The sequence below is a fragment of the Cynoglossus semilaevis genome, chromosome 13, assembly GCF_000523025.1.
Source record: "Cynoglossus semilaevis isolate Cse_v1.0 chromosome 13, Cse_v1.0, whole genome shotgun sequence".
Lineage (NCBI taxonomy): Eukaryota > Metazoa > Chordata > Actinopteri > Pleuronectiformes > Cynoglossidae > Cynoglossus > Cynoglossus semilaevis.
This window is the reverse complement of record NC_024319.1, coordinates 15450471-15473830: the sequence shown is the minus strand read 5'-3', so window position 1 is coordinate 15473830 and position 23360 is coordinate 15450471. Positions and strand designations below refer to the sequence as shown.

At 41.8% G+C, this 23360-nt stretch overlaps 3 protein-coding genes across 6 annotated transcripts in view; 2 read left to right on the top strand and 1 right to left on the bottom strand.

Annotated features, from left to right (window-relative positions):
* The first annotated feature begins 469 nt into the window (after positions 1-469).
* LOC103388718 (protein Jumonji-like) lies at positions 470-10771 on the top strand. Of its 4 annotated transcripts, none has more exons than XM_017038072.2 (8): positions 470-740; positions 1644-1758; positions 2151-2832; positions 3379-3517; positions 3812-3984; positions 4168-4317; positions 4420-4628; positions 5359-10771. In XM_017038072.2, exons 2-8 carry the CDS (start codon positions 1714-1716, stop codon positions 6607-6609), a joined length of 2649 nt encoding a protein of 882 aa, XP_016893561.1. In that variant the 5' UTR covers positions 470-740; positions 1644-1713; the 3' UTR covers positions 6610-10771. The 4 variants fall into 4 exon arrangements, with proteins under 4 accessions (XP_016893561.1, XP_024917210.1, XP_008322066.1 ...); XM_025061442.1 differs by having other exon boundaries at positions 470-747; XM_008323844.3 differs by having other exon boundaries at positions 470-751.
* A 444-nt stretch (positions 10772-11215) lies between these two features.
* Positions 11216-14942, top strand: dtnbp1a (dystrobrevin binding protein 1a). Its single transcript, XM_008323842.3, has 10 exons — positions 11216-11399; positions 11904-11957; positions 12050-12100; positions 12196-12256; positions 12329-12461; positions 12611-12743; positions 12963-12985; positions 13125-13271; positions 13350-13478; positions 13557-14942. The coding sequence occupies exons 1-10, from the start codon at positions 11344-11346 to the stop codon at positions 13808-13810; spliced, it is 1041 nt and encodes a 346-aa protein (XP_008322064.1). The 5' UTR covers positions 11216-11343; the 3' UTR covers positions 13811-14942.
* A 1862-nt stretch (positions 14943-16804) lies between these two features.
* Positions 16805-23360, bottom strand: part of tgfbr2b (transforming growth factor beta receptor 2b) — a 28520-nt gene continuing 21964 nt past the window's right edge. The window contains exons 9-10 of the mRNA XM_008323840.3: positions 17906-18033; positions 16805-17801 (exon numbers count right to left, since the gene is read on the bottom strand). Coding sequence (XP_008322062.1) covers positions 17541-17801; positions 17906-18033 — 389 coding nt within the window. The 3' untranslated portion in view covers positions 16805-17540. The remainder of the gene's footprint in view (positions 17802-17905; positions 18034-23360) is intronic.

Here is a 23360-nt window from a genome sequence, read left to right as displayed (position 1 = left end):
GCTGGTGTTGAATACTATTTGGCAGCACATGGCGCCTGTCCCGTAAACTCAGGAATAGACACGCAAAATTGTGTGACGTCATTGCAAAGTGTCCAATTGTGTGTGAAAATGCTGATAACAGCTTAGTCAGCCCGTTTCCTCTAAAATAAGTTTGCATTTTTTTATCAGATAAAAAGTAAAGGGAAACAGAAATAAAAAGGAATAACGGAAGCCGAATGAGAAAAAGTTGTAAAAAAAATGTTTAAACTTTGGCAGCCTTCTTGTACCGCCCAGCTCTTTCAAAATAAAATACCAGTATAAAGTTTACATATTCATGATGAACACTGGAAACACTCTAAATTAAATATTTCGGCGTGCTAAATCACTAAATGTCTCAAATTCAGTCGTCAACATTGAAGCCATATTTATTAATTATGTAGATAAATTAACATTATGTAGTCGAAGACTAAGCAGAAGCAGAATTCCGGACATCAACCTACTTCCGAGTCACGTGACTGACGACACGGTGACGCTCAGTGACCGTAGTGACAACAATGCTCTCGTACTGGAACAAACCCCAACAGGCTTTGGCTCGGAACCCGTGGTTCATGTGACCGCGGTGGCGGTTGTGGTGAACCGAACAGTCGTGCCGGTGGAAGAGGAACTCTAATGGCTTCACCACAGAGTCGAGCGGCTTAGTGACGGGAAGAAGAAAGGAGAAGGGGGAGGAGAAGAGTGGCTCACTGCCGGAGCCGGTGAAGGTAGACAGTGAGTGAGTCCGTGTGCCTTCCTTCTCTCCGGTTGTCTGTCGGTCGGTGCTCAGGATGTAGGCCTCCGCTGTAGCCGTTGGTCATCCTGCTGCAGGTGGGTGGTTCACGGTTATCGTTTTTTAGCGTTAATGGCTTTACAAACGGTGCGTGGAGGTGGTACGGGCATGGGCTGCTTGGTCCAGGCCGGTGCTTGGTCGGTGCTCGCCGGTCCTGCTGCTGCAGAGCAGATGCTGCAGAACAGATGAATGGACAGTCATTGCTTTGTTTAAAAATATGACTGCAGTGCAACTGTGGCGTCCACTTGTCTCCACTGTATGGACACATGCACCGTGGACATTTGTTCTATACACAGTGTTCCCAGGAACACCAGGCCACGGCACCACGAGGGGTCTTAAAGGGGCTCTGCCCTCCTAGTTGTGCACTTACCGGTCAAAACATCAGGTACAGTTTATCAACACCGACCGACACTTCATTTGTTCATTCAGAACTTTCTTGACTAATCAGACATTGTCGAAGATTTTACTACATGTGGACATGATGTTTTCACAAGATTGCTACAGATTTGTACAATGCAGAACGTTCCTTCTGACACATCCCGTAGGCGAAGTGAGATCTTGGTATTGTAAAAGTAACATAAGTAGAGTAGACCGATCGTTACGCCAGTCCTACATCCTAGATAAGACCCCTGAGACCAGGTCAACTAATTCAACCTTTTGGCCAATTTAGGTAGCCCATATATTCTAGAGGTCCAAGTGTTACGTGCATAGCCGTGTCTTCTTGTCTGCTCGAATGAGATCCACTACCTGTAAGAGCTAGAGTCACATCATTTTTGTTGATCATGTTTAGACAGCCTTAAGTCGGACTCTGTCTCTCTCTCTACACCAATTTCACCAGGATAAAGAGGTGGATTTTCTACACCTGATCGGTTTGTGATTCATGTCCTGCTCATTGTCTGTGGGTCAAGATGAGCACAGACAGACCCAAACGGAACATCATCAAGAAAAAACTTGTAAGTAGTCAAATTTACAAACCGCGATTCAAAATAAAAAATTAGAAAAGGTTTTGTTGAATGAAATATATAAGCCACAATAGCTACAATAGTACAAAACAATGTAGCAGAAACATTCAGATATTTCAAAAGTAATAGCAAAAAATGCCTACAGATATCTAAAGTAAAATAAAACATTTCAGGCAAAATAAATGAGAAAAATTAAAACCCAAGAAATGGGTGAAAAAATGTTTCCATAGACAACTGATTGTTTGCCAAGAAATGACCAACTATAGATGAAACAACACAAAGCATTGGGGACACCAAAAATGCAACAAGGATGTTTAATGTGCAGTGTAGTAGTTGAAGCTGCAGTCAAAGCTAATTGTTTCTTTGTCTGTTTGTCTCTATAGGACATCAGTGATGGGATGCCATGGTGTGAAGAACGTCTGGTCCGCAAAGTTCTTTTCCTCTCCCTCAGGGAATTTAGAGACACACACCGCACTGCACACAAACAGCCACGCATGCACACACGTGCACACAAAAACATGTCAAAAAATCCACTCCTATATAGACCGCGGAAGGCACAGACGCATCTCAACACGCATGCGCAGAAAAAGACACGGACAACACTAAAGGTCACACACAAACAGCAAAGTTCCCAGAAAAACACACAACCTTCACAAAATATGCACATTTCAAAAGAATCACACCGTCAGGAACAAACCAACAGAGGGCAAAAACCTAACTCGTCTCAGGACTCACACACACCAAAAAACAGATGCACCCACACACACAACATGCAGCCACAATCCGCAGGGAAAATCACATACAGTGTTCAGCAAACAGATGTGCAGGAGAACAGACAGAAGTTCCAGAAAAAAAATGGTTCCACCAGGACACTTCGCTCACATACAACACGAAACAACCTGTTGCCGCCAGATTCCAAACACACACTAAGTGACAAACACACACCTGGTGCTCAGCACAAACACTCGGTGAAAAACAGCTGCACGTGTGAGAATACGCGGACGTTGCTCACCCCTCAAGCTCCTGCCAGGACCCTGAGATCACGCACACCCCCCAGACAGAGCGGTCAGTGCCACCACTGCTATTTCTTTTCTGCTCAGTCACAGCTGTTCACTAGCCTGTTGTACTCAGCCATTAGTTAAAAAAATAACGCTAATCATCTCAGAAGGTTCACTGAATTTGAAACATTTGTTCTGATTGAATAAGAACTGAAGCATTTGAACATTTAACTCCAACCCCAAACAGGGGCATCATCATTGTGAATAAGAACTATGTTAAAAAGTATGGCTCAACATTCAATGCCATCTTATGTTTTTGGGTTGTCATGTCCACCATTCTGGTTTTTATTGATTTATTTTGTTTTGTTTTATTTTATCTTTACGCAGTCACATTGAAACACAAGGTCTCGTTCTTAAGAGTAATCTGTTTTTAATTGACCTAAAAGTTACCGCTTGCCAATTTCTGATGGTCACTTTGCCTTCCTTGGTCATTTACAAAAGTGCTTCATCGTAAAATTGAACAGTTCTGTACAGTTCTTCTACTGTTTCTGGTCTATTATCACAGCTGGGAAACTCTAGCTATCTAGCTTATTTTGCCACTGTTTTTTAATAGGTTCTCGGTTAAATAGCGTCAGCCACTGTCAGTCCAACCCGTCAGCTAGTCCCAGTTGGAGCTGGATGTTACAGACACGTCCTCAGCAGCATCGTCCTGCCAGGATTCAGTATGACAAGGATGCCTTTGCCAGCAAAAGGTTTGTACAAAAATGATGTACTGTCCAGCCTGGGATATCGTGGGTAATAAGTTTCACTGAACGAATGTCACAGAAAAGTTAATCTTCAGCTGTCGTCGTTCTCACCTGCTGCTGTCTGTGCCTGTTCTTTACAGGCTGTTAAATACCACAGTCATGTTAACTCACAAAACACTGACCTGCACTGCTTATAAAACGTTTTTGTTTACCACCTTCGAGACAAATAACATTGACTGAATATAGATACATATATACATACAAAAATAAGATCCTGTTTGTACGCATGTGTGTCTGCAGACCACGGCTTCAAGCACAGAGGAAGTTTGCCCAGTCTCCTCCCAGCTCTCCAGGACCACCAGCACTGATGACGTTATCACGGAGCAGCAACAGCCAGCACCTGCCTCCTGTCAACTGTCTGACCCGACGTCGACCTAAGACGGAAGATTTCTTATCTTTCCTCTGTTTAAGAGGTGGAGGAAAACTCAGTTTTTAGGTTATTGAGGAAATGCAGGAGTTTTACAGCTCAGCTTTTTCCTTTTAATGTGTCTAACACAAGGGATGAGCCCACACAATACTCACAACGATTGGTCCAACGTACGAATAAAAGAAAATCCAACCATTCAACCCACCAATCTTAACCCACTTTCTTATAGGTTCTGCAGCATTACCCAGAAACATGGCCTTCTTAGCAAGTGGACGAGAGAAGGAGCCCTTGATCATTCAGCACCTCACTTCCTGTCTTCCTATCAATCACAAGACTGAAGCTGATGGAAAGAAAACGAGGACATTAGGAAAAACAGCAGGTACTAATTTCCTCAGTCATTTGGTTTGTGTCTCGTCTTTGGACTTCAACGAAATGTAATCATTTTTCTTTGTGTATTTGTGTCCGTCTTTGTGTCCCACAGAACAGCGGGAACCTCGATCCCTGAGGAGGAGGACAGCTGACGGCTCCTCCTGCCCTCAAACTGTCCGAGAACGGACTATCAAGGAGAAAGGGGAGGAACAGCAGAGGAGAAGGAGGAGAGAGAGGATGGAGGACAGGAAGACAAAGGGGGCTGAGAGACACCTCCTGAGGTCTCGCCAGCTGTCCCTGCAGATCAGAAGGACTAACAAGGTCTGGTCAGGCTTTATTTACGGTTCTGTTTGACACGCCTGCATTTGAACTCTCAGTTTTAAAATACACATGTCATTTATTTTGTTGTTTTTATTACACGCTTTAATGTACTGTGTCTTTTGTATAATCTTTGTCCAAGACTGTATAAAAATTGTCCATGAATCTCTTCACATCCACTGGGTGATCCACATTGATCACACGTGCTGAAAACAGATCCTGGAACCATTGAAATAATGTTACATCTCCTATCCACAGTCACTTATGATTGGATTAAAAGGGTTCTTTGTTAGTGCCAAGTCCTGAGTATGGACTGATGGCCTGTCCGTCAAGTAACCCAATTTCAGACCAGTTTGGTGTCAGGTGCCCCAACAGGAAAAAGTAGCAAAAAAAAATTAAATAAAAGGCAGACGACCTGAGCTGCTCTGCTGTAACCAGAGTCATTTCAGAACATTAAGAATATAATTGCAATAACAACTGTCTGTCTCCATCTTTTTGTCTTTGCTCGTTGCATGAACATAAACATAATGACAGCAGGTTGTTTTCAGCCTAGGTGCGATCTCTCTTGGATGTTCATTTTTATTTGTTCCTGATGTACTCATTTCTTTTGCACCGTGTTGTAAATGACATCATACGAGAACATTGTTTTCCAAATGCTTCTAGTCTGGACTTGCAAAGATCAGTGGGTGATGCATTTATCAATTTTTAAAGCCCAAAACTTCCTCTATTGCAGGTTCCAGTGGTCACTAGACCTACTCAACAAAGCACGTCCTCTATGAGGTCAGCTTCTCCCTTAAAGCCAATCTCAGGGGTTGGCAGCAGACGATCCCCCAGGCCTTTCACGAGGTCAAGCAATACCCTTAAACCAAGAAGCAACCGACTGCAGGAAACCAGCAAATCCCACCTCTCTCGACAAATCAACCAGCAGCTGCCTCAAAAACAGCAACCTCCTCTCTACCCTCGAACAGTCTCCAAGCTCTATAGCAAACCCAAGACCATCAGTACTCTCTGCAACTCAGGAAAACATTTAACTAGTACACCAGCTCAAAAGCCACTGACCAATGGCTCCGTCAACATGCAAATGTGTGAGAACCCTGGTGTCCAGAGGATATCCAGGAGGAAGAGAGGGCTCCCACCAGACACCAGCTCTGCTCCTCCAAGTCAGGTACAGTTGGACAAAAACCCATCAAAGAAGTGTAGAGGACTGCGGTGCACCAATAGTGTTGACTCCTCGGAGAGTCACTGTCATACTGATGAGAAGGAGGCCATCGATGTTAAAAAGGAGTTTGACAGCCATAATGGTAGAATCCCTGGTCACAACAGCAAAGACAGAAGCCAAGACGAAAGTGACCAGGCTAGAGAGGTGAAGCTGGAGACGATCGGTCGTCTCTGTGACGAGGACGAGGTAACTGCTGATCAGTTAAGTGTGGTGAGTATAACTGCTCAGGAGCCCACCAAAAATACAGTTAAACTTGCCAACATCATCTCAAACTGTGACCTCCATCCTGTCAGTGAGGTCATTTGCAGACAAGTGCGAGAGAAGCAAATTCCCCAAATTCCACCCACTTTATCTACAATCCCTAAGCCGGTTACCAGGACTGCTGTTTCTAAGAGTGTTGTCAGAACTGCTACTCCAAGGACTAGCTTAAATAAGGCTGCTACAAACCAAGTAACACCAGTCTGCGTAAATCCTAAACCAACACGCACTTACTCTGCCAAGCCTTCTGCTAAGGCAGCTAAGAAAGGTACTGGTGCAGATGTTACCAAGTGTTCTTCTCCAGCCAGCAGTTTTACTATCCCTTATACTCAAGGTGCTACAAACAACTCTTCCATCGGTACCACAGAGGACATGACTAAAAACACTGAACTAGTTGGTAGCTTTTCCAGCACTTCCAAAGGCTCTGTGAAGAGCCTTCCCCAGACCAAGTCTTCTACCTCAGCTATTAAGACCAGGACCAGCCCTCGAATCCTTCTGAAACGCTAATATCTGAGCTACACGTGCGAACTGCAGATGAGTAGAAAGTCTAGATACCATACATAAGATACTGTCGATAGTGTGAGTCAGGACGATGGTTTTTTGGCTGGATGGACAGTGGTGTAGTGACCATGGCTTATTGTCAGTAATTGTTGGATCTTCATTAGGTTTACTGATCTTGAAACCTTTGTTCAGATTGAACAAAACCTAAATAGCATTTTAACATTTAACTTCAACCCCAAATAGGGGCATCGTCGTCGTTGTGATTAAGAACTATGTTGAAAAGTGTGGCTCAACATTCACAGCCATGTATCCTTCTACCCACACTAATATGTGCATTGTACTGTTACTGCAGTGGTATTGTAGTGACATAAGGCACTAGTTCCCATTATAAATACACTTCCACCTGATTTTAGTGCATATCGCCAGGAAGTACCATGGAATAAATGTTTCTGCTTCCAAACGCCTGGAAAAAAATATGCAAATTTGTCCCTGGTATCTGGTATTCTGACATACACACAAACACATGTCCCTGTCACATTTCTTCTTTGTCTTCCTTGGTTATTGCTTACACATGCTGCCACCTTTACACTGTAGTCTTCATGGCCACAAGGTGGAAGAAGTGTTAGAGCTCCTGTCTTATAGAAAGAAGATCACTGGTGTGCTGGTTCGATTCTGGGTCCTGATGTGTGAATATTACTCTTTCCACTTATGTGTGGGTTTTTTCCAGGTACTCCAGCTTCCTCCCTAAATCAACTATCACCAGTTTAGTTTAAATGGACGGTCTGGACATACCTAATCTGACCATAGGTACGACTGTGAATGGTTGTCTGTGGACAGACTAGCAAACAGTCCATGGCAATCCCCACGCTCACACGATGACTGTTGAAATTAGTTCCAGCTCCCGTGCAATTTAGAGGATTAGGCAGTAGAAGATGAATGAATGAAGAGATTATGTAAATTTTTGGAAGTGCTAATGGTCTGTGGTTCCACTTGCTGGATCTAGATTCTGTATTTGAATAGTACCCATGAAGGTACAACTGTGCTTCAAATATAATGGAATGGTTGTATAATTGTGGTCTGTGCCAAAAAGTCTGTAAAGCAATATTTTGGAGGTGATACCTAATATACACGTCTTAATGATCCTAATAACATTACAACTCCAGTCCAAGAGTCTTGTGTGTGACATGTCTATGAATCATCCATGCAGTCTCCCAGCAGCCAGCCTACATTTTGAGGGATACCACTGCAGTAATGGCACGTTACAATCTTTTATTACTTTCTGAATTCATCCGTACTATGTGTTTTTATATTGTGGCTTGGTTGTATTTTAAACCTTAGGAAAACTGTTTGGAAAGCACAGGCATTTTCCTTTGTCAGTCTGCTGGACTTTTTGTAAAGCTTCTCTGAGGAAAGCTTTCATATTTGGCTGCAGATCTTTATGGCAAGGTTTTAGCAGTCAAGTCACAATCACAACGATCACTAACCCGTGACTGCCGTGTACTTTTAAAATAAATGATATAGAATTTATAGTGAATAGTAGAAACGTTTCGAAGATCTTTAACAAAAGTCCTTTATCTGGAGGACAGGACAGAAGTCTGTCTCAGTAGAAGGTCAGATTCTTGCATGTATATGTACTGGGCAGGTTTTTCTTGCAGTAATCGCCTGCGCTGTTCTTACACTAACTGCAGTATAAGTGATGAGGCACTAAACGCCAGTTTTGTGCATCACAGTTCTGCCGACTACTGAAGCCTTACACTCATATTAACTTCATATCAATTCAATGGGGATTTTTGTTGCTTTCAATGAATTCCAATTCCTTCTAATAGGAAAGATTGTAATTCAAATGGTTATAAAAAGAATCTAGTATTACTTTGAGACTGATTTAAGCCAAGCAGCACATTGGTGCAATGAAATTGTTAACCTGTAGATACAACAATCTGTCAACTGCTCTCCACAACCAGATGTATACATACTGGCTGTCAAAAGATGTAGAAGCCGCATTGACTGAAAATGCTGTTTGACAGTGTGTGTTTGCTCATTGTTTATTGTAGACACTGTAGAAGAGGAGATGTTGTGTGGCAGCTCAACAACATAACGCTGTACAGAAAAGTACAGCAGATTAACCTTCACCGGTACGTGGATGTGAGTCTCTCAGAAAATGTGGTTCTAACTTGGATGTTCTTAAGGGTTTGAGCTAACACTAGGTGCTGTTTTGATTTGCTTATTGGCTTGTTTTGGAAGGAGAAGTAGTGTGGAAGTTTTACCTAAACTAAAAAACCATAGACCATATACAAGAGATGGACATAGCCATCTACTTGAAATCTTGAGTCTGGATATTTTTTTGGGATCCTGGATACTCTTCTTTTTGGAAGTTTAGTTTGGTCCTGTTTTACATGGCCATCCCCTGTCATTGTCCGTTTTCCCTAAGAAATCGATACAACTATCCATTAGGGCCTAAAAATTGTGAGAGCTCATAAACCTCTCAGGAAGTGTACACAGATGTTTGAAACACTCTTCTCATAGACTTCCATTCAGTCCTAGTCTATTTCAAACTAGTGAGTTTGCCCAGTCCAGTGCTAGTTTAGGACTACTTTAAACTGAATACTTGCTTAGTGCAGTGGTTCTCAAACAATGTAGCAGTATGCATGGGAATCGACCTCCTATTAAGATATGGTGACTGACTTAGTTGTTAAATGTGTGCGCTCATTCTTGCTTGCTTTGTGTGTGTGGTGTCCGTGTGCACGAACAAGTGCGTTGGTGTATATGTGTGGTTTAAGAAATGAAATGAAGCGCTACTTATAGTGTTACTTAATTGTACAGTGTGGCTTTGGCCCGTAAAAGGAAAATGAGCATGTTAGGAGTACGTTCTCTCCTTAGCATACCTTCCTAGGCCTGTGCTGCTGTAGTTCACTGTTGGTGGTTGTAGTTGGTACCAAAAACTAAAAGTTGAACTACTGGTTTGCCTTGTAGCTTTAGGACTAAGCATCGTGTCTTGGGGTGACCAGAGATGGAAAACAGACCATTTAGCTATGAACATGTTTTATATATGGTCTATGGAATTACCGTTGCACATTTCTTTACAGTTGAATAAAACAATCTAAAGGATTTCAAAGCCAGTGGCCGCAGTGTGCACTGCTGTCTTCTTCGTTTGAGAGACTTGCCATGGAAATCTTTTTAAAGTTGTTGCAGACCTTCTTAAATAAAAGAGACACACATGTTTGTAATTGAGGTATTTATACACTGTTTACATGATATACAGTACTACATTTTCTTTGTCTAAACCACATGTACCACATGTTTAATGAAGTTATGAGTAAAGGCATGAAATCACTTTATATTATGACCTGTAGGACTAGTACTGGCTTTATAGTTGTTAATGTGCAGTTTACAAAAAGAAACACTCACACAAAAGATGACTGTGTTGTAGTTACAATAACAAAGACAGAATTTTATTAGACTGGTTTTAAAGAATGTAGTTTGATTTATTAAGTAAATGTTTTTTTTTTTGTACTTACTGTGAAGCATTAGCAATGACCTGTCAGTGCTTTTCACAAATTGTGAAATTTGGCAGGAAACTGTCTCTGACACAATTCAAACAGCAGCTTTGCTCTTACAAAATCCTGAATGTGATTAAAAATATGTTTTTGTAAATAGTTAAATCACATTTCTCATTTTTCACATATTTATTGCTTCCTGCTATGCAAAATATAGCCATTGTGAACTCATCAGTGGAAGCTCCAGAAAAATAATTGTGGACCTTTTGACAATCTGGATTTCTGATACAGGAGTTATTCTGCATCTTACCTTTGTTTTTACTAACACATTGAGATCTGTACTTTATAAAGGAGTGCTAAGGGATTGTGGGATAGATACTAATGTTTTTGCAGCAGTGTGTTTACATACACTTGTCTCTTGCAGTTACTGACCTCATGTGAAAGATGGGTCCTAACATAAATGAAAGAACGCCTTTATTCTTGACTTTATTGTAAATGTTTGCATTTTAATTGACTGGAATGTTGCTGAGCAAACTGTTTAAGCTCCAACCGAGCATTATGTTTAAAACACGAGGATTCAAATGTACATGGATGTCTCAAGAAACTGTAAAAATTCTGTAAATGTGAAGCATTTGAATGACACTTTGTAATAAAGTTTCTTTGTGAACATTTGACATTAAGGTGCTTTTGCATTATTTAATCGACTAATTGTTGTGAAAGGTAAAGGCAACATATGAAAACCAGTTACTTCTCAAGTAGAGCAGTGTGTACTGCTGTACACAAACAACACTTATTATGATTCAATTTTGACCCCTCGTACTAAAAAAACATTTAACCAACATTCCTACCTTGAATTTTGTTAAAATGAAACGACCTCCTTTGATTCTTTTTTCTTCAAGATTTAGTGGAAACTTTGGATTCTTCTTTACTTAGTTGGTTACATTCATTTTCAAGGATATTACATCTCAAAACAAGTTCTGAAAATTGCAAACTGTATGGTTAATTCAATTTGATATTTGGTTAAAGTTTTAGGAAATAAACCTATAATTCACATTTAGGTAGAGTCTACATTGCAGTTCTTCAAATGACCAACGAGGGCAGCAGTTTGCTTCGCGTCCTCTGCCATAAGCTTTAGAAGAAGAAAAAAACCACCGCGGCAGCAGGAACAACAACAAGAGAGAAGTGAGTGTGGCTGTCATTTGAGATGACAGTTGTGAAAGCAGAAGAACCACACTGAAAGGAAGCCATGTTCGAGACCTTCAGAGAGCGACTACACATGGTCCAGCAGGACTTCACCACCGGGTAGGTCTTCTTTATTGAAAGTCAGCTCAGTCATGCTGCTGCACAAACCCACAGTATCTCAACGTTGCTTAGCATGAAGTAGCGCTCGGCTAACAGCGGGTTCTATCAGTTGCTTACAGTAAACCCACAAGTGTCAGTTCCCTATATCTTAATACTTACGAATAGTATTTTGTTTTTAAGCTACACTGTACACAGGCAGCTCTGTTCACCTCATTACTCTCAGCTGACGATCATGTGATGAGGCTCCGTTAACCCTTCATCTCCCCCCTTGGAACCTTAGATTTAAGAATTTGCGTTTAAAGTATAAGAAAAACAACATTATCTATTTTCTCTTTTCATGGAAAAGCTGATCTGTGCCTTTGGGAGGAGAAATAGTCGTGTTTATTATTCGTGCCCTTTTCTGTTTCTTGTGCTGCTCCTATAAAAGTAACCAATCCCAACCCAAAGTGGCTAATATACCCGAAATTGTAGAACCTGTCAATATCCTTTTTTCCCTTTGTCCAGTTTGAAGACCCTTGGAGATAAATCAAGGGAAACTAAGATCAAAAGAAGACCCAGGTAACTGTGACGTCTATTATATTCATTTCATTGGGTATTAGAGTTGTTCAATTGTCTTTTGAGGTCACATGAGATATCTCTGCTCTGTTCAGGATTGAAGAAAGTCCACCTTGTTTCAGTGCTGGTGTGGAAATCCTCAGCAGGTCTCGTCACACAATTTTAATTACATTTTTTGCAGTCGCTTGGTAACTGCTGGTCAAAGTTTTAAAAGCAATTACATGGACATGTGTTTCTACAGATATGAGGAAAGTTGGTTCCAGCTCCATAAAAGAACCAAAGACTGTGGTCAGACTGCAGAGGTATAGAATCAGTACTTAATTCACTGTTTCAGTGAATCACCGCCTCCGGTTTACAAACCTCTCTCTTTCCAGGCAGTAGATGGCGACATAGTCATGCTGTCAGCTCACTGGGAGAGAAGAAGATCAGCTCTGACACAGTTACAGGAACAGCTGCAGATTTTACCGACCTTCATCAGTGAACTGGATGCCATCACTGCTAACATAGGTAACAAGTCTTGTGTAATAGAAAATAAAAAAGTAGTGTACGTTGCACAAAAGACCAAATATTAGTGATTTTTGTATTTCAGTTATCATCCCTCAGCATTTAAAGTATTTAAAGTTGACTGAGGTAATATGTGTGTCACATGTCTCCAGCTCATTTAGAAGGAGACTTTGAGGAGATGGAGAGCAGACTGACGTATCTGGAAACACTGTGTTGTCAGTGTGAACAACAGACGTTAAAACAACAACACATCAATCAACTGGAAGCTTATAAGAAGAAGAAGAGGTTTGTCACTCATTCAGAAACGTGGACATGTAATGTCACATAGTATCAGGGCAGCTGAGACTGCTGTTAATGTACGTCAAACAGCAACTGCAGTAAAAAAAGTAAGGCGTTTTTAATGCTGTTACTGAATCAGAACATAGTAATGACCCAGTATGACAACTAACTTCTGCCTTCGGTCTGATGAAGTTTACTTGTGTTTTCATGGTTGTCTGTTCACAGGAAGGAGCTGGAGGTTCTAGAAGGTGAGAAGCTTTTCTGTCATAACACATTACAACATTGATCACTGTCACGAGCTATTTGAACCAGTGAGGCAGAACCTAGTTTTATTTGAAGAGGTGAAAGAATGAAGCTAACTGTGAAGGATGTCTTCTTTTTGTACAGCGGAACTCAGCTCTGAACACGCTCAGAAGGTAGCAGAGCAGGAGCAGGCCATGCAGCAGAAACTACGAGAACGACAGAAAGTCTATGAAGAAGCTTTTAACCAGGACATGAAGCAGTATCTGTCCACGGGACAACTGCAACAGAGAGGTGCGTCGATGTTTGGTTACTGAATCATTTTTCATCCCATCATATTTATGAGTGCTCTTAAAATGTGTGTGCATGCAGAGTCAACAGGAGCTGATGTGAGTGTTTTGGATCACATGACGGTGACCAACTTGTCAGACCAGGAAGCGCTAGATGACTTCCTGAACTCATTCAGTGATGACATCAGCACCAGATCGTCACTCACTTCAGGTAAAATTTATAAGATTCAAGTCCACTGGTCTCTCCACTAAGACTCAGTGACACAAGACGTCTCCTCTGCTCTAATAGGTCCAGACCTCGAGTCCCTCTCCTCCACAACCTCACAGGGCCAGACAAACAAATCACCAACTGCAACCAGTCAGAACTCTGACCAGGATGCAGTGTGGGAGAGAGTGGAGGAGGTGGGCAGTGAGGATAGTGATGAACCAGTGGTGCAGTCAGATGAAGAGGACATTCAGCCTGATACCTCACTGGTGGCCCTGCAGGTTGTATCGAGGAGCTCTGACGAGAGCGACTCTGCAACAGACACGCCCTCTAGTTAACCCGACGACCTCCAGGCTCCAGATGCTGGATCTCAACGTTAACCTGCTGATGACCTGCCCTTAGGTCAAGAAGAACACTTTCCTTTTTTTGAAGTCATGAAAGTGAAATTTTCATCACCATGGTCCCAGGCTGTTCAAGATGGAAATGTGTTCATGAGTGATAATCACAGGTGGAAGACAAACCAATGCCAATCACAGTGTGATGTGTTTGCCAGGATGAGTGTGTTGCCACATTGTCACTTTGTTCTGATGGATAGTGAAGAGGCCTTTTGTGTAATTTTTTTCCATTTATATATTCACCGCAACCTACTAACACACAGTCACTCTACTGAAATATTGGTTTTGTCAGTTTTTTCCCACATGTCTGTCAAATGTGGAATACATCTGTCAAACAGACTAAACCAACCTGGTGCAGTGACACGAGCTGTTGCTCTAGTTTTGATGCTTCCTCTAACATTAGTCCTCTACTCGTGAACAAAGACAGCTTTGACTGATCAATGCTGTGGTTGGAGTCTTTAAAATCAACAAAAAGTCACTGTCTTCCTGAACTGCAGGGCCAAAAGAACTGAACATGTCTAAAATGTCGATCATGCACTTGTGGCTAGCTTCTTTTTTTTTTTTTTTTTAAGTGATACCGTACTACACTGAATAATTAGCAATCATATGGAGTTATTTTCTGCAGATTTAAACAGATTTTTACATTGTAAGTAAAATATGACATTTACTTGCTGCCTAACCTCATATCCATATTGTGCTGATTTACAGCTATAATAAACAGAATTTGCATTATGATATTGAAGGTTAGCAGTGCTGTGTAGATGAAAAGGTAATGAGCATGTGTATAACTGATCAACAGTTGATGCAGTTTATTTCTATTAAATTAGATTATTAAACTTCTAATTTACTATGTTTTGCACTTAGTTTCAGAACAACTCTGTTCCAGACAATCAAATCACGTTTCTTTTTTTTTCTTCTTAAAAAGCTAAAAATATCTGTTTCAGTACACCCACATGCTTTAAATATAAACACTGTAAGATCAACTGTGTCTGGATGTGTATGATTTTATTTTTAATCTTTTTTTTTTACACTGACTAACTTCTTAAAATAAATAAAAATTAGCAAATTAACGTCAGTTACCTTGAGATGCTCTACTTAATAAGTTTTTGTTGCTGTTTTTTCAAGTACATTACGCCACTAGTTTTCCACTAGAGGGCAGACCTACTCTTTCTGTCACTACGACAAACATGAGGTAATGGAACGCTATAAAGAGACTTGTCCGCCAAGAATATTTATTTGGTCTTCCAGGCTGCAGTAAAATACTGTCATGGGAATAACTTAGATTATTCACTAAAGAGAAAAGCTTCAGTTCAGTTGTGATGTGGGAGGAATCCACATTGTTGTGATTCACAGTAGAAGATTTGTTGAACACAGGGTTAGAGTGTCCACTCTCAGCAGCAGGTGCATCACACCTGGAGGAGGTCAACACTGATTGTGGGAGGATGAGTGATCCTGTCTGGTGACTCCAGACTGGGAGAGGCTCTGTCCCAAAGTCTATGAAAGTATGGAAAAGAGGCCGGCAGTTCATTCTAGACATGAGTAGTTTGTGCCAGTGATGCCAGGAATAAACCAGGAAGAACCCAGAAGGAGAACCGAGGCCTCCAGAGGGAACGTATACCAACAAGAAGCCAGATGAGTTGTGTGTGTGTGTGTGTACTACCTGACAGTGTAGAGTAAAACCTGGTCCACGTGAGTTCAAAATGAAGCTGAGGTCAGGAGTTATGGTCAGGGTTAGAACTTCCTGAAGTGGTGGAGCGTCAGGGCCCAGTAAAGGCTTCTATCAGAGTCAGTGACTTTTTATAGTGATTACACTTCTGTATAATGATGAAGGTTTCTACAGACATAATGAAGTCATTAGGAAGTGGATCTGTTCATGCAGGACGTCACTGAAGGGTAAAAGTGAGAAATACACAACACTGGCTCGTGTAATGTGTGTATTGCAGTTATAACAAGTGCAGTGTACAAAATGAATACTGCATAAACATGTCTGCTGTGTGTTTCCTCTGTCCTCTGTCCCTGTCCCAAAACCTCTGTGGTTCAACAGACCTGTCATTACATCTCTGTCATACAAATTCTGGTTTGCAGTGGAATGTCTGCACCATACTCTCTCTCTCGCTCTCTCTTTCACTCACTCATTCACTCACTCACTCACTCATACACACATGTTCATATAGTGGGATGTTCCTATCAGGAGAATTTTATGCCCTTCGAATAATATTCATTGCGTGTGGACAAATGTAATGTTTACATCTGTCCAATATTAACCTTTTGCCGATAGCCGATTGGCCGATATTTTCCAAACACTTAATTTCCAATTCCGATATAGACCAATACTGATATAGACCTGGTAATATTTATTTGTTTTACTGTAGAAACCACTGTATTATGTTGCTGGTTCCAGCATTCTGCATACAATCCCCTGATTATTAAAATAAATTAATAAAATGAGCTGCAATGCTGCTATCTAGTGACTTTCACTTTAATGTACAGCTGTTTATCCCCAAATCTATTTTTAGAACACATATCATTTGGCAAAACCATGGCATTACATTATAGGGTATTCATTAACGGAGGAAAACGTTAACATTTCTTACAGATATTACATAATTATGCTAATATTGACCGATAATATTGGTTGGCTGATATTATCGGACATCCCTAGTATTGTTAGCTATCTGTTGCTAACCTGAGATATTTTTGGCAACTTTTGGTCTTATTATTGCAAATATAATTTGATCTAATTTCTTCGTGTCTTCATTCCTAAAGAAACGTTAACATTGTTTTCAAATAAAATATACACATTATTATGTAAAGAATAATAAAAAAATGTTAACTTTACATCCACTATGGATCTAGTATAATAACATTGTAAATACATTTTATTGACATTTAAACCTAAAAAGTAGGATTTTTGAATCATACGGACTCCAGCAGACATTTTAAGTGTACAGTAATATCTTTAATTCTTTAATGATATACAATATTTCACACGTAACAAACTGCAAAATATAAAGAAGTGTAAAAGATCTTTGGTACACACCTACATAGAAACAAGTGTTTAAGAAAATACATTTCATATCTGCATTCAATATAAGTAGAAGGATTACTTTTCCCTTTAGGGCTGATTATTCTCTTATGTACAGTTATTGGCTCTATGTACAATACACTGTGCTTGTTTACCTGCCAAACAAGTTTAAGTAAAGCTGTAAAAAACACTCACACGTACAAACAAAAGTTTTTTATAATTCCCATACAGTATACATCATAGTATAAAAAGGAAGACCATTTTTAATAGGTGAATATTAGACTTTAAAATTGCACGTTAAATGTCTTTGGTTTGTGTATTTGTCCTGACAGAAGTGAATTTAAAGCTCGAAAAACATGCTCTTTCCTGGGTTCAGCACATCTGCGGAAGCTTCCAGTTTCTCCTGTTTACGGCTCTTCAGCTTGACTCAGCTGATTGTGGTATCACACTGCACAAGGAGTGAACTCCAAAAAAGATTGCCCCTCCCCCTTTGCTCAGAATGGCGTTTAGCTATGACACTGACACTCAAAGTCCCGCAGGAGCTCAGCTCCCGATAATCACTACTGACATTTTCCCATCGGAGGAGAAGAAGCGATCTCGCTGGAAATAAAAGATAAACTTTGTGAGCACAACTTTGTGAGTTTCTGCTCACTTCTTGTCGCTCATGGAACTATCCACAGCGATGATGTCCTGGATTTCTGAGATTTTCACCTCCTTCTCAGGTATCTCCACCTCTATGGGGACCTTCAGCTCCTCAGGGATCTTCTCTTCTGAGGAGCTGCGGCAGGACAGTTTGTCAATCTCATCTTCTAACGTGGAGATGCGCTCGGCAACACAGTGGGCGGTGAGGCGAGCCTCGGGGTCGTGGTCCCAGCATTCCTTGATGGTGGCACAAATCACTCCCACTCCCTGAGAGGAGAGAAGAAAAAGAGCGACATTAGAACAAAGGTAGAGTTAGGTCATAATAAACCTTCCTCCTAGTGCACAGTCTCTCAAACATGGCTGGGACCGACCTGATGTCTCAGCCAGGTGTCGGGGATCTCGGGTCGTCCTCTGTCTCTGAGGACGTTGTCCTTCATGCTCTCAACACATGGATGCTCTCGGACTTTGGATCCATACGCTGGCTCGTAGTCCTTCACTTCTGCAAACACAAACGTGACATCACATCGTTAGATTCCTTCGACCGTGTTCCTGGGATTTAGTTGATGTGAAATGCTCTTATCAGCTGGAAGATTCCTCCCAGGCTAAGATTTCCTGGGGCTGAATTGCCCCTACAGATTTCAGACAACACAAGGGGAGTCGTTTGAGATTTTCTTTTCTCTATCCCATAGACCTAGCATATGGCCATGCTATTACATTTACAGCCTATGGAGTATGGATTAGGGATTCCTAAAGTGGGATTTAGTCCAGCATATAATAAGATGTTGGCAGTCACATAACGCTAGTCAGCGAACGGTTTTCCAACAACACTGGTTATTTGGTTCGTTCATAACAATTAATTATGGGTCTATAATGAAGTAAAATCCAGAACGTGGCTGATTTTCTACCTGAACAGGAACTACAGTATTTATTTTGGTCCACAAAAGTTAGTTAGAGGATTGGTGGTCGAACAGGTGTTGTGTGGAGTAACAGTGAGTCGTCAGGTAATCAGTGCAAAAACATCCGTGTATGAGGTCATTCCACCATGAACCACCGCGCCGCCAGCCCGGTAAACTGGCACATGTCGTGCTGACAGAAGGAAATTAAAAAATAATGTTTCCTCTGAAAGGAAAATGCTCAGTTAAGCACATGACGTTTGATTATTTCAAAAATCAGCCTCTGCTTAAAAACCAGTCACTCAGAGTCGGAGTCAGAGTTGGAGTCAGAGTCGGAGTCAGAGCATGCCGACTTCCCAATCTGCTTTCTTTAGAAATGTGTGTGTAGGAGACTGTGCAGTCAAAAAGAGAGAGAATAATGTCAAAACCATAAAAAATGGAAAACAAAGTTCTGGGACGGAGTCCAGTGGTCGTTAAACAGAACTCACAACAGCTGCAGCCGGTCTGCAGCCTCTCAGCGGAGGACTCCAGGATCTTATAGTTTCTCTGTCGCAGACACTCATCGATGGACGGCGTCTTCATCAATCACAGGTTACAGCAACATGTTTGTTTTAAAGAAGGTTCTTACGTCTTTATCCTGTCCCTTTACAGCCTGTCATCCATGATTCACTACTCACAGTGTCATCAGTGCTTGTGCAGACACACTGAAAATATGTTGGAGTAGGTCAAACTGAGTGTCAAATAAAAAAAATCTATGAAGCCTTAAAAATATACAAATATGTTTTGGAATATTCATCTGTAATCAGACATTCCTGTACAGCCGTTTCTGGCTCCTTTCTTTGGTAAATTGACATGTGGACGCATAAAAAAATCTATAAAAAGCACCGAGGTGCTGCATACTGTAAACCAGGCCAAATGTGGTATTTGCTGCTGTGTCCTCAAACACAGGAAGTGGGAAGGTTGGACTGGAACCTTCAGACAGGAAGTTGGAAGTTTTGGATTGAGCCTGTATGCAGTTTGAAGCTGACTCTACAGGCCCACACTTCCTGTTTTTGACATATGGAACTTCCCTTCTTTTTTGTGTTCTAAAAGAGCTTGGACCCAGTCCGGCCCCGTCCCATTGCCCTGCAGCTTATTTATCCCAAGGCTGGTATTGTCTTGGGCCCGGTGCAGTTTAGATCTACCACAGCGGAGCTGGTATAAATACCCCACATTTTCCTGGACTGGATACAGGCTGTGGAAGCACAGGGCCAGCAGGGAGCAAAGCCGCCTATAATAAGAAAGCTGAGAACAGAAATCAAAAGAAGTGGAGGGCCTTTCAACGATGAAGACGTGATCGAGGTGATGTTATGGATTTGACTCCGACGTGACCTTTCTTAAGAAGACGTGAAAGAAGGGAGACAGACAAATACTCAGTCACATTCATCAGCGCAGCCCGTAAGGGAGGCGCTGCCTGCCCCACTCCACTGGACATTCACAATGCTATGAGAAGAATTTTATCCACCGTTTGGTCTGAAACCAGATTTCACAACAGAGTGCAACCAGAACCTCAGCCCTCACTGTCTGGGGCCTGCAGTTAAACCCAGGTTTATCCAATCCAAGGGGCGGAGAGCGGTTTACAACAGTTTCCCTTTTAGATTATCTGTCTGAAACCTTTGTGGCCCTGGAGGTCAGCAGAAACCTCTGTGGCTGCCTGGGATCTGCTATCTTAGGAGAACTTCAGCTTTGTCTTGGCACTGGAAAAACCCTGACTAGACACACAGCACGATGTTGATCCCAGTCAACAGGATTTGACTGCTGTATGCTGTATGCTTTACATTGTCTGACAGCAAAAAGTCAAGAAGTCAACAATGGATTTTTATAAAAAACATTTCCTGGAAGTTGAAAATTTGTCATGGCCTTAGACTGTGTTGGTAATCCCCACACAGACTCTTGGGCTGAATGGGCGGATATTTACGACTGTGAATGTCGTTTTGCGTTTGGACATTTAGACTAAAGAAATCATAAATCAAAACACGTAGTTTGCTGAGATGACGAGAACCTCTGTGAACGTCAGTACAGTCCCTCCGTACCATGGAGTCTAGATAAATCCTGATTCAGCTTTCTCTTGAGAACGCTCTTTTGTCGAGGAGACGTGGAACATTTTTAACCATCTACGTCAATCTGCAGAAACCATTTGTCAACGGTGTGGGAGGCTCATGGCACCTACTTTCAGCTACCCACACAGAGAGCTGTTTCTCTCACATGTCGGCTCAGTTGAAACCTTCCTCCTGGAAGTGGGTCGAGGGGTCAAGGACCTGCATCATTTATCATAAACAAATCTCTTGCTGGTCATTCAGATCACAGAGCTTTTCTGATGACTTGTTCTGAAAAGAGAGACACCTCTGGGATGGGAGGTGGAGGTGCGGCGTCCTACTGCACCTCCTCGAATGAAATAACAACGACGATTCAGAGCCTTCCCAGACAGAGAGTTGAATCTATCAGGAAATGTAATTTTTGCAGCAAAAAATTCTATTTACAGCTAACGGTTGCATTTTTACCTCCAAGATTTAAAAGTTAGGTGAAGTACATTTTATGGACATCCTTTAATGGTACATAGCTAGGACTGCGTAGTTACTGTTTGGGCATTCATTGGTCATACTGCCTTGTTTTGGCCTGACATGTCGACTATGGCAGTGGTCCCCAACCTCCACGCCGCGGACTGGTGCTGGTCCGTGGGTCAGTTGTTTCCAGGCCGCACAGAAAGGATGCATAACTCTCTGTCACATCTGTCTATGACTCACACTTCAAGATGCTTGACTCAGTCACATGTCTTACCTACATCTGCTACCTTCTTAAAGGGTCTACTTCTGGCAGCAATACATGATACATTACCGCTAAATTGAAACCCCCTTAGCTAGCAAAATGATCAGAAAACAAACGTCTCTGGAAAGTTTCTCTGCGCAGGGTAAAACAGCCAATTAGGAGACGATTCGCAGGGTAAAACAGCCAATTAGGAGACACAAGAAGAGCCCAGGTCTTCAAAGAAAAAGAAAGCTGCATTTAATGGACAATTCCAGGAGTCCTACTTGAAATATGGATTTATTGCGACACGTTGTTCCCACGCAGCGAGCCTTGTCTATGGTACGGTTAAAAACTGTCTATTCCATCTTAATAAAATGAATTTAAACCCTGCAAAATGGGCGTATAATGTTTTTTATTCCCAGAAATATGAAGTCATCTGTTGACATGCGAAGAGATCAGGGAATATTTAGAATCAACAGCCTGGTGACTCTTCGCCAGGTGTTTCTGGGAGGTAAAGTACGTTTGGCCTGTGTAGCGTCAGGAAATGCCACATTGCCAACATTCCAGATGGAAATTGAATCCAAGGAAGATCAAAACTGTTGATTAGCAGTGTGATTGAGCAACATTACAGCTGGTACAGCTTAAGGTTAACGCGCCGGACCAGGAGTCAGACAACTTCCATGGTGCACTGCCAACAAATATTGCCAGGAAATACGGTGAAAAGCCTTATTTGACATCCAAACACAAACTCACCAACACGTGCGCACACACACGCACACATTCGCACACAGCGCCAGCTGTTGGTATGTTTTCCCTTGTCAACCACAAAGTTGCTCTGGCACGGTGCAAAGCCTGTGCTTCGCTCCATTACCCTCCATAACCTTCCCTGCCTCGCCCTGCGAGCTAATTCAGGATATGTGCGTTAAACTGAAACTGACCACAACAACAACACCAGCGACGAGTCGTATTTCTGTCCCCCGTTGTTGGAGGGCAGACAGAGGAAACAACACACAAATACACAATCCCAGATTGAGACATAAAAGCAGGCCTGCGTCCAGATCTGTGTCCGCCTACTTCCATCCCCGTCTGATGTGCACCTCGCTCTGAAATAAACACACATTAGTGATGCGGCTGTCTAGCTCCCACTGTCTCAGACTGTCTGGAAAAGTCCGGCGGAGAGGAAGATTTATTGATCCAGCAGCAGTCGACAGTGGCTTCTGCTGGTTGCTGGATTTAATTTAGAACAGCCAGGACACCTGCTGCAAGACTGGAAAGATCTGGAAAACGTTGTTCGTCCTTTTATTTCAGCTTGTCTGGACGATTGTTACTCATTTAAATCTCGTGCCTACAGCTTGTTAAAGAGAGGACACGAGTGCTTCAGCCTCACTTTAAAAACCTTTTTTTAATAAGATTCAAAATCCCCCACTTGTGTTGAAGCACATGTGTGACCTGTTTAAATGTGTTTACTGTCATTTCCTGTCGTTCTGTGCCTTGTAAGCAGATTATTAATAGATTCAAGTCCAATCAGCTTCAGGGTCAGTCTTCAATGTCATCATACACTATTACCTTGGTAATAATTAGCATTTGCAGCAAACCCGACCAGCGCTAACTATTTTAATGTGGTTATGGTGGATATTAAAAGCTGCTAGTACTCTGTTTTAGTATGATCAGTTAAAGCCGTCTCACATGTTTTTTGTTCCAAATGTGCGTAAATATCTCAGCTCATCCTTTAGTCCAAAGGAAAGACAGACGTTGAAAATGTGACGCAGAAGAATCCAAAAGCATGCCACATGTGTTCCTCTTACTGCAACTTCACGACGAGTTGATCGGTACTGGCTCTGGCATCATTTCTGATAAATGGTTCTAACAGTGAAAAATGCCAACTTGACAAAAGTCAAGAGGTTTGTTGTCAAAGACCGGGGGGGGAAAAGCACAAGTTTGTGGAATAAACTCCTGACTCTCTGGTCTCACTGTTGTATTCCAGTGAAAGTCAGTCTGGTTGTGTATTTACACTGTAGTGATTGACTACAGTCAGAGAGTGTGAGCGCTTAAACACAACCATCTGAAACAGTTACAATTTCCACTTCAGACTGTTTAAAGTCACTTCCTTTCCTAAGAAGTGCATCAGCAGCAGCGGAATCCAGATTTC